Source organism: Ornithodoros turicata, chromosome 9 (genome assembly GCF_037126465.1).
Source record: "Ornithodoros turicata isolate Travis chromosome 9, ASM3712646v1, whole genome shotgun sequence".
NCBI classification, from domain to species: domain Eukaryota; kingdom Metazoa; phylum Arthropoda; class Arachnida; order Ixodida; family Argasidae; genus Ornithodoros; species Ornithodoros turicata.
In genome coordinates, this window is record NC_088209.1 from 23,317,374 (window position 1) to 23,328,614 (window position 11,241).

The 11,241-nt window shown below is 46.3% G+C and overlaps 2 protein-coding genes across 3 annotated transcripts in view; one reads left to right on the plus strand and one right to left on the minus strand.

Annotated features, from left to right (window-relative positions):
• LOC135368389 (regulator of G-protein signaling 8-like) overlaps nt 1–2,613 on the plus strand; it is a 140,660-nt gene extending 138,047 nt beyond the window's left edge. For both annotated transcript variants that reach the window (XM_064601605.1, XM_064601607.1), the window contains one exon: nt 249–2,613. In XM_064601605.1, coding sequence (XP_064457675.1) covers nt 249–452 — 204 coding nt within the window. In that variant the 3' untranslated portion in view covers nt 453–2,613. The remainder of the gene's footprint in view (nt 1–248) is intronic.
• Nucleotide 2,614: 1 nt separating this feature from the next.
• On the minus strand, nt 2,615–8,656 carry LOC135368390 (uncharacterized). Its single transcript, XM_064601608.1, has 4 exons — nt 8,469–8,656; nt 7,653–7,789; nt 6,541–6,636; nt 2,615–2,800 (listed from the first exon to the last, which is right to left on the minus strand). Exons 1-4 carry the CDS (start codon nt 8,505–8,507, stop codon nt 2,635–2,637), a joined length of 438 nt encoding a protein of 145 aa, XP_064457678.1. The 5' UTR covers nt 8,508–8,656; the 3' UTR covers nt 2,615–2,634.
• Nucleotides 8,657–11,241: the final 2,585 nt, after the last annotated feature.

An 11,241-nucleotide genomic window follows, 5' to 3' on the forward strand; every position in this document is an offset into this window, starting at 1 on the left:
TTTCTGTGGTGGGTAGTTCTCTTAGACTACCCAAATCCCAGCTGCCCCCCCCCCCGAGCTTGCCTAAAGAGGCGCAAAAAAAGACAACATTCGGGGAGCAAGAATACAGGGGGGAAATGTAGACGCCGGTACTAACGTAAAGTATGTCTCAACATGTCTTCTAGTTTCGTCCTCTGCCTCTGATTTTCAATAGCCGAGTGACACACTATTCTGTGAGACTCATGAAAACCATTCTTTCCCCTAATCAGGTGAACCTGGATGCCAGCATGCGGTCCTCCATCATGAACAGCCTCACCAACCCCGACCAGCACGCTTTCGATCAAGCACAACGGCGTATCCAGGGCCTCATGGAACAAGACGCCTACTTACGTTTCCTCCAGTGCGATCTCTACTTGGAACTCTGTAGTGAAAACAACCCAAGCCAAAAGCAACAGGCCAGAGAGAGCCCTTGAAAGACCCTCGTACCAGTGTCAGTGTAATTCATCACACTGCGGACTCTACTCCTGGACGTGCACGCTGGCGTGTATCGTTTGGAGCACCAGCATCGCGACGCAGGTTCGCCTCCAGCAAGAGAACTGAGCTGATGGGCAGCTTGCAACACTGTGTTGCATCACGGTCTGGTGCTTTTCATCTGTTATTGATGGGAAAAACAAACACCTTATAGCAGCCTCCACAGGCACAAGGAAGGTACACGCTAGGGGACGGTACGCGACATTTTGTTTAGTGCAGCAACTGGCATTCAAACGAGCACCGTAAACTATCGAGCGAAATCTGCTCTCGTCAAATCTGCATTAACGAAAGCTCAGAATCATCTCCATTAGGACAGGGCGAGGGAAACCTTGTTGGCGTTCAGCGAGAATACGACAATCATTCAGATGCAGAGCACCAGCCTTTCGGTTTTCAATTCCAAACTCGGTACAAAACACTCCCCCCCTCCCACTACGCGAAGTACGGCTGCTGATGTGCGGGGTCTACCAGTGTTGCTGGACCACTGGCCAGTGGTCTGGCAGTTGTCTGAACTGTTGCTGGACCAAATAAATCTCCAAGCCCAACTGTGGAAGAACTGCGAGTGGTGAACTGACATGACATTCCTCTCTGTGTGAATAGTGTGCTACTGCACAGCATAGCAAATGTGTCACAATGAAATGAGGTTATAGTGCAAAGTGATTGCCTTGCCAGCTACGTACAAATGTATTACACGGGAGTGTGTTCAGCCATCATATCAAGCCTAGCCAACAAGTTGTGTGCTGTGTCAATGCCACCCAGATAAGCAAAACCAGATCGCTTAAATGATGTGACATGGTCATTAAGAGTCCGCCAATCATGGACCCACGCTTTTGGCGGCCGTGGCTGTGGAGACTAGCCACCATCAACCACATAGGCAGCCACTGGAAGCCCGCATTTTAAATCGTCTGTGGAGATTGGGTGAAGCAGACGACAGGAGGCATTATGCAGGCTTTCTGCATCTGGGTGGTGCTGGCTGTGTAAAGTGTACAAAAGGAAATGAGAGAGACCTTCTTGCTCTGGTCAGACTTGTTTCCTGTGAAAATTTCTTAAACACAATATATTGCTTGTGGGTTGACAATACATCAATATTGTTTTCTTTTTTTTTCCTCTCTACTCCTCCCCCTGATGGACACTGTCAGACTTCCAAGTGACGTAAATTGTCATTTATGCCACTTTGGCGCTTCTCTCCTGCATGAAAAAGCAGACACGAAGATATAAAAAAAAAAAACATGCTGAGACGTGCCAGTTAGGCATGCAAACAGCATGCTGCTGTTCACATCATGCTATTCTGTGAACTGTACAGATAAAGCTAATGCATTATGCTTATGCGTGGCAAATTTATGTACACTTCTGTCTGTTGTGTGTTGTGCATAAGGAAATCATGTTGCTCTTGCAGTAATAATGTTACATTTTATAAGACCCTGCACTCAGGTTTTTCACAAAGCACACACAAGAACAGATGTGCACCATGTATTATGCTATAACGTGCATAATTTATTTATATCTGCAGGCCTCATAAACTGCTGGAGTACAGTCCCTATCTAAACATCCATCACCCATCACCACAATAAAAACGGGATCTTTGCACGTTTGATTAGCGTGACTGAGCAAGAGAACCTTATGGTTCTTTCAATTACCCTCATTCAGTGTCTTCCCATCAAAATATCTGCAGTTTGCATCTGGGAAAGAACCTAAGTTTTTCCCCGTGTGCAGAACAGATGCTTACCTACACATTGTGTTATGAAGGTAGCACTTAGAGAGTATGTTGCTATGCAATGTCTTGTCATGAACAGCGATGTCAGCAAGAAGGGGCTGCAACAGCCTGCTTGGAACGTGTACAAATCTTAGGAATCAAGTTCTGAATCGAAACTGAAATTGAAGTCACCTTCCACGCGCTCATGTATTCAGGAAATTTGATCCCTTCTTGTATGAACTACTGCTGCCGCTTCCCTGTAAAGCAGCCGAAAAAAACACATTGGGTGTGCACCGACTTATATTAACTTTGTACATTGTGCGCTCTTTTTCAAGTGTCACTTCTTGACATGTTAATATTCCATGAAAGTTGTACTGAAGCAGGTGGGTGAAATAAAAGCAATCAAAACACAACTACTTTTGTTCCTCACTGTATTACTCGTTGTTGCCAGCACCGTCAGCTGGTTGCATTTCAACATCAGCTGTCGACGTGTTCAACGCCTGCAATTTTGCAGCTCTCCTGGCCTTTCTTCTCTCGGCTTTTTCTCTTGCCTTCATCCTACCCTCTGCTCGGGATCTCTCTAGCGTTTCTTGAAGCTTTCTGGAAGACAGATCAAATCCATGTGAACAGCAGCCGACATCTGTTCATCGATAATAACAATGAGGTGTTGTCATGACTTGACAAATGCCCCTTGAACCTTTGCATGTGTAAGAACTGGTTGTTTGGATGTCAGAAAGAAGCAATACTGCTATGTAACCAAGCTTTAGACAGTAACCTATTTAGCCACACCAATCTCGTATAACTAGGAAGGCTATTAAAGCAGTGCAAGACGGATACGTAGGTGGTAGAATACAGAAGCTTCGGTCAGCTACGCTCCAATACAAACCACATGTGCACATAGCTTTTTTTCACTATACATTTCATTCTGCACTCGCACAAAGCTGAACACCTGGCCTCACAGCCCCTTGATGGCTCAATTAAGTAAATAAAACCTGAAGCAACCAGCCTGATGTAAGAGTCAGTAATGGCATTGCTAAGAAAGGCATTGCTGGCACATCGTTTTCTCCTTGAATTTTACAGTGTGATTTTTACCGACTAGACTATATCTACAAGCGCTATTTTTACAGACACACACATTGAGACAGTATTATGAAGGGTTCGTACAACAACTAAAGGTGCTATTGGACAGAACACAACTGCAGGTCCTCAGTGTATGCACTGAATATATGAACATGCTATATGTAACATTTTGCCCAAAGCAAGGGCTCTGCTGGAGGTACGGAAGATAGTGATGCAAAACTATCAATAGTACTATCGATAGTTGTATGGCAACCGAACTATCGATAGTAAGAAATCTAGTGATAATCGGCTATCGGAAACCTATCTTGGAGCAGATAAAAATAGAAAAAGAAAATGCCTCACCCAACAATGTACAGGACCACACATATAGCAGCATGTCCAGAGTGATGGTGGCTATTCAGCCAGAAACACTTTTGGACGGGTGGGACAACATGAGTAGACCGTTATGTTTTCGCGGGGATTCTTTTTTCTTCTTTTAAATATTGGGCAAAAATTGTGTTTTATTTCAGGAGCCATGAAATAGGATAAAATAGGGCAACGTCGAGGGGAGACGCAGATTTTCAGGTGGGAAGAAGGGAGGGAATGCTTCGCGCATCTACGGTGAACACAAGAGGCTGAGCGACTGTGCTGAATGCGAAATGCCCAGCATTCTCCAGTTCTCATATTGGGGGCTGGATTCGCACGTTGTCAAGTTCGCTTTCGGGATTTTTTTTTTCAACCAGCTGTTACTCGCTGATTTGCGTTGTCATCACTTAAAGGAACCCCCACTCCCCAAAACAAAACCCTGAAAACGAACTTGGCAAAGCGCCAATTCAGCAACCAATATGGGCACTTGTGAACGCCCTTGCCCTGCCTTACAGCTCCTGAAATAAAAAACCCAATTTCTGCCCCCCCCATTCTTAAGACAACATAAAACCTGAAGACACAAGCATCTATCTATACATAGGACAGCCAACCATGTAGTAATGAGCAGATAGGTCAGCATTTCCATTTTTGGCAATGAATGCATCAATGCATGCTCCGAAAACATGTGTCAAGCTGTAGTGGACGTGCTCCAGTTTTTCGTTGCACGCAAACTGTGTGAGCCAACCAGCTATCACTCTTTCCGCATCCCTTTATAACCTTCTCTTTGCGTTCCTACGTTCCTCGGCTTACTCGGTTCCTCGGTTCCCGGTTCCTCGGTTCCTCGGCTCCTCGGTTACTCTACTTACGTTCCTCGGCCATCAAATAAGCTAGAGATGGGACGAATCCAAAATTTTTCGAATGCGAATCCAAGGAAGGTTCTACGAATCCACAAATCTTACGAATCTTGAATCTTTTGAATCCTTTCTTTAAAAGGAGTTTAAAAAGCCAGAAAACAAAAACAAACTTCTAGTGAAGAATGTTTTGAAGCAAAATACGATACCCTTGCTTAATGAAAAACAAATTAAATAATGCTACGGTTTCGAGAGAAAATATACCCATATAGTTCTTCTTAAACGCAATTTATTTAACGTGTTGTTCGTCGACTACAATAAATGTGTGAATTCTCGAGTCTGAATTGTTTCTATAAAACTAAGCAACAATCAAAAGCAAAACCAGGTCACTTTTAAACTTGTAATGTAACAGATCCTGTCTCAACTCTTTCAGTGCAGAGCAATGTAAAAAAAAACGAACAAGAAAACACCTGTCGGCCAATAAGGCTTTAATGTCGGCCAATGAGGTCCGAAGGCACCAATTTGAAAAAGAAACAAACAAACGTGGTTGGTGGATATTCGAAATATTCGATTCGCCGTTTTGGACACTGGGATTCCGATTCACCAATCTCCAACATGAGAAATTTGTAGGCTACCCGGCCCGCCAAGTACCGAGTTGCGGGCTATAAAACTTGACCATGGCTAGCCAACAGCGGTGTAGCTCAGGCCCATCAGTCTACGGACCTGGACCCGTCTTGAGCCCGGGCCTGCCGTAAGAAAGCCTTGCCTGGCCTCGGCGCCGCCCGGACTAGGACTTCCAGGTAAACCTGCTGCCCATGCAGTGCTCCAGCGCGTGTCTTGGGTTCCCTCAAGCGCAAGGAAATGTCTTCAGTGCCGAACCGGATTGCTTGGTACATTCTTCCTGCTTCATGTTAAAGGTGCACTAAAATGCAACCACAAGTTCACTTCGAACAACGTTACACGCCGTGTTAACTCTGCGTTTGTTGTCGTAATTCAAAACCTTGATTCCGTCACGAAGCTGCAATCAAAATTATAGCAGACTCTTTCTTGCCTCAGCACTACGCAGTGAACGTCGCTTCAGCTCGTGCATCGGGTGTACATCGGGTGTGCATCGGGTGTACATCGGGTGCTTCTTGTCCATGCTGCGCGTGGACGTGCCTGCCACGCCATGGAACAGTTCCGGCAAAAAAACATAGCGCGACTTACGAACCACGCTGGTGTCGCTGTCCGAAGGACGTGAAGATAATCGTTGTCACTAGAACACTTATGATTACTGTTGCAGGCTCCAAGTAAGTAAATCAGTATTGAAAAATGCAGCCATGCACATAATGCCGCGCACGTACACAACGCTATGAGAGAACTCATTCCACATCCACATGTGCACGATAGGCATGCGCGTGCTTCTCCTGCTGTCTGATTGGATGCCGCCAATCTTTGCCTCCTGGGGATCCCATTCGTTGCCGCCAAAGATGGCTCTGTTTTCATTGCGTTTTCTTCTAAACGGCAGCGCTGTGTGAACTAATTCTGCATGCATTATACTAACTGAAACACAGACTTTCACTAGAGAACAAGTTGTTTTTGCATTTTAGTGCCCCTTTAACATTCAAGCTTACAATACACAATGGTTGACCATGAGGCTGTGGCAGGCGTTCATTACTGCTGGTCGTAGGATCACATAACCTGTGCATTTCCAAGAGACTTGCGGAAGCCCAGGACATCATACCTAATTGACCATTTCCAATAGTGGAATGTGTGGAATGCCCACCAGATCGACAGATGCCCTTCTGTCCTAATTTATTTACATCGGGTGTTTCATGAAAATCCCCCAGCTGAATAATTTAGAAATGAATTATGCTATCCAAGATGTTCTTTCCTGGTAAACATCAGGCAAGAGCTGATCAGTGAGCGGCTCGCTTGTATACGCTCATTAGTTCAACAAAAATCCTGAACCAGGCGGACGAACACGCAACTGAGAGATGGATAGCTGAGCGAAAGAGTGTATTAGTGTGCCACTCTGCGCAAGAGATATATGTAAACTGAAATTAATTAATTACTCCGAACTACCTTTTCTCAAATGTATCTTTCTGGTGGTGCCTGAGCCTCTTCAACTCCTTGTTACGTTTCTTCCCGGAAAGGCTGATAGGTGCCATCGGGTTTGTCCTGCAAATGGCAAATGTGTAAATGCACATGACCATATCTGACAGAGGCTATGGTGAGCAATGGCTGTGGCTGAGTCCATCCTTGATGTCACACACACAAAGAAACGAACTTACATAGCAAATATTTAAAGACAAAAAAACTGGCTGCATTTCTTTGGCCATTGTACCGAATGCTTCTAAACGCAGTAGCTTTACAGGGCCACTCTTGGCAGTAAACTTTTGGCGTAACTTGTTCTGAAATGCTCTTAAATTCTTATTGAAAGCCTTTTAATAGGCTGTGAATTTGTTTAATTTTCTTTTTGCATTGCTACTGTCGCGGTTGCACACAAACACAGCCTGCCGATCATGTGGTCGCTGTTGATAGAGCTCGGTGGTTGGCCCCGTACGCAAAACATTTGAAACACCGCAAAAGGTTGTTAGATTAACCAGGTATCCAAATGAGTGAATTGATCAGGCAAGATGTCATCGAAAGAGAGCATGAGAGAAAGCATGCTGTATCAGTAAGATGTCACGGAAGAAATGCCAAGAGTATCCGAACTTTGGCGTAAGAGACGACAGAAGATTTGTTAGATGATGCGAAGTAGGACGCTCAAAGCAATGCTGTTAGCAGACGAGCAGCGACCCAAGCAGCACAATATCTCGGTGCAATATTGGCTGGATATCTGCAATACTGGTACAATATTGGACCAGTACTGCCATTATCCAGACAATATTGGAGCAAAGATGTTCTCCTTGGGAAGGGTCGTCCTGTGGCGAGTGGACGGGATCTTCCTGAGACACAGGGCATACATGACATGATGTGATGTAAGGCGTGTCCACTCAAATAACTCCTACATTGCTCTTTTCAGACTCGTGTCTTTGCCGAAACCTTGCCCGATAATGTCTCTTGTGTGGATACCCAACACAAAGCAGGACACAGTACCTTTAGAGCCAGCATGAGAGGATAGACTGCGCAGGAAGATTGTGACTTGTGCCACTTCTTTTTACAACTAAGATAAAAAGATAAAGAAGACTCACCCCCTTCTCCTTCGAACTGTGTGTTGATGGATGAGATCTTCATCTCCTGGCCGAACGCCGCCAGCTCGGGGAGGTTTGTTGGCTTTTTTGGCTTTGAGCTTTAATTTGTGCAGCTTCCTGAAGCGCATAAGCTCCTTCTGCAAAAATACATGCAGATTATTGCTCCCAGTTCTACAACATATACCAGGTGCAGCAAGAAAAGTAGCTCAGTAGTGTCGAGTTGCAGCAGATTGATATTTGTTTTATTTATTTTGAATCCAACTGCAAGACGGCACACATTCAACTTACTTCTCGAATAGTGCATTCAATGAATATGAATCCATTAGACAGAGAGATGGAAGAGTTCTACGACATCGACAGTCGTCGTGTTTGAAGCAATGTGTTGCACTCGTTCGTATGCGATTTTACGTAAATAAAAATTAAAGAAATGAAAGGAACTGCATACAGTGTGCTGGGAGCAACACTTAAGTATTTTGAGAATATAATAGAACGAAGAATCACAGATACACGGACAGCAATTACATATGGCCATGCATCAAACTAGAATTCACGGAATTTCAGTCAGAAACCGTGATTGCAGGAACTCGCTCTCGCGATTTGTTCGTATCATCAGGAGCAAGCAAAGCCGGGAGAAGCGACGGAATAGAAGCAGAACTAACGCAGCATAACACCAACAAAAACAATGCTTGCGTTGCTGGAAAGTATCGCTAGCAAAATAGAAGAAATGAGACGAATTAAAACTTCGGAACAGTTCGGACAAGAATGTGTCGACGAGGATTGTGCACGGCGTGCCGCAATATGTGAACCTCTACTTACAGGAAGTTTGACATTGCTCGCTTTTGAATGGACCCGCATTCTCAGCGCATAAATGCATAAACCAACTCAGCAAAACAACACGTTGAATAGGATGTGGGACACAAGTTACAGCAATATGCAGAAGCAGAACGCAAACATGCGGTCTGTGAAAACAGCTTTTGGGTTGGATTGGATAATTTCATGGATAACGTTGGATAACTTTGAGCAACGCGATGACGATTTGGCTTGGAGTGGAGACGCCGAAAGTACAGTGGCTAGATGCGTCGTTCTTGTAACGACGGCGCAGACGGCGTGTATTCACGTGGACGATGCCGAGAACCAAGATGAACAAAAAAGAAATGTTCCACATGAATTTGAACTAAACCAAACCGATACGATATTGTTGTCCCCATGTTGGAAGGGAACATATGAACTGAACGGGGGAAAGGTACCGGTCCTTTCACGTCTCGTTTCTTCCAGTTTTAATCCTCTTCCACCCCATGATCACTACGCCCAAAAGCCGAGCGGAAGCGAAACAGGGCCATCCCAAGTGGAAATTGCCGACTGCCGACCATCGGTCAGTGGTCGGTTTTTGGTCGGCAAACGACTTAGTCGGCTACTGCACCTTGGACCGGTCTAATATGTCGCTCACAGTGGTGGTAGGCGAACGGCGTTGGGCCGAGAACGTTGTGCGACGTGTTGCGGGTATGCTATTGAAAACTCGGCAAAATAAATCTGGGCCAAGGTCGGCCCTGCACTGAAAACAAGCTCGAATACGCAGCTGCTACTCGAAACAGAAAAGAATAATGAAAATTCGCTATGTACCCGGGTACGTATCCGGGTCAATGTCTTCCGCATACAAAATTATTTATTTTGAGACTAGGTCGACGAGAAGGGAAATTATTTGAGACGAGGCGATTGCCCAGATTTATCCAGACCCCCCCCCCCCCTACGCCCCCTAACCCCCCCCCCCCCAATCCTGGAGGAGACCCCTGAAATTTTGTGATATTGCACAATATTTCGTCAAATGCATCCAAATATACCTTTTGCCCCCCGCCCCCGCCCCCCAAGGACGAAATTCTGGGTAAACCACTGCCGGATCGGAGCTCAGCGTACTGGCTCGCTAAGCTCAAAAAAGCGAGAACGACCTCGGTTGAGGGCCGTTGCAATGTGGGTTCGGGCACCCTGTGTATGTGCCTCCAGGTCAGTGGTGGATCCTGATCCTCGGTTTCGGGGGGGGGGGGGGGGTTCTTTGTGGGAGCGCGTAGTGGGGGAGGGGAGCGAAAAAAATACAATGTATAAACTGACGTTTTTCTTGGGGGGGGGACGATCGCCCCACCGCCCCTTGGATCCGCCACTGCTCCAGGTGCACATGAAAGGACCCAGGCTGTTGGAGTTACCTGCAGCTACCCTCCGGCACGTCCAGCGTATCGCTACACAGCTCTGGGCTGACTCACCAAAACGTGTATTTTATACGGTTCAATAAAGTTCTCGTACGTAGCGATTTTATGCCCCTGTGACTGACACTGAGGGAATGGAATAGAGCAGTGTAACACGAGTGTAGAGGGCAACTGTATGGTATACCGTATTGCTATGGGATCATACATAGTACTGCTACTATCCCTGAATATAGTCCAGAGGCCGGGAGTAGACAATTTCAGCGTACCGGCAAGCAACACAGTAAACATTATAAGACTTGACGTTTCGGGTCCCATACGGGTCCCATCATCAGAAGTGAACCGTCCCGTCCGCTACTGCTTATTTTTATGTACTAGTAGATTACGGAAGCATCTCGAATCCTTGTACATAAAGAAAACAGAAGATACTATCAACAAGCATCCTGGCCCTCGCCGCGGGGGGGGGGGGGGGGGATTTATTGGCAGAGAAAAAGAAAAAGAAAAAAGAGAGGGCAAGGACCAGCCATGCAGCACGCCGGCTTGCTATTCCCTAAACACAAGAAAAAAGGCAAAATATAAACAAGAAAGAAAGAGAAATGACAAAAAGACAAATAAATAAACAAACAAATAAAAACAAGAAAAAAAAATGAAAGAGACACTCGGCTCACAGGGCGCCCAGGAGGCCCGTATCACGCAGAAAGCGGAGCACCGCTTTTGTTACTTTCCACTGGTTAGCTCGCTGCACAGGGCCAAGGAGTGATGCGAGAGAAACGTCTGTCCATCCGTCCGTGCACCCAAGCTCTGAGAGGTGTTGCCAGAGCACGGCCCGATGATGGTGGTGACGCTGACAGTGGAGGAGCTGATTGGAGATATCGTCTTCTACGGCGCAGCAGGGGCGAGTGGGAGATGGGCAATAGCGGACGAGACGGTTCACTTTGTGATGATGGGACCCGAAACGTCAAGTCTAATGTTGTTTACTGTGTTGCTTGCCGGTACTTGCCATCGTTGCTGTCAATCCATGGGCCACTGTCTCGCCAACTAATGGCAGGGCTGCTACCCTGTCTTGGTTCTACACTGACCAGTGGCGGATCCGGGGGGCGGGGAGTGGAGAGATCGCCCCCAAACGTCAGTTCATACATTGGTTTTCCCTCTCTCCCCTCCCCCACTACGCCGCGCTCCCAGAAACCGCCCCCCCCTCCCCTAAACCAGGGTCAGGTAAACATTTGTGGGGGGTTAGGGGGTGTAGGGGGGTCTGGATAAATCACAGACTTCCCCTTGCTACCCAGAGCAGAAAAGGAAATCGTCGTGCGTAGAACACGTTTCCAGATTTCCAACCAAGCAGCGCATTTGAAAGCTAAGGCTGCTCAAATCTGACAGCGGCGGATCCAGGGGGGATC

Coding starts and splice junctions, on each gene's coding strand:
- LOC135368390 (XM_064601608.1), bottom strand. CDS start 8,507: ATGCGGGTCCATTCAAAAGCGAGCAATGTCAAACTTCCT. Junction 7,790..8,468: donor CGAGCAATGTCAAACTTCCT/GTAAGTAGAGGT, acceptor GTATTTTTGCAG/AAGGAGCTTATGCGCTTCAG. Junction 6,637..7,652: donor ACAGTTCGAAGGAGAAGGGG/GTGAGTCTTCTT, acceptor TGCCATTTGCAG/GACAAACCCGATGGCACCTA.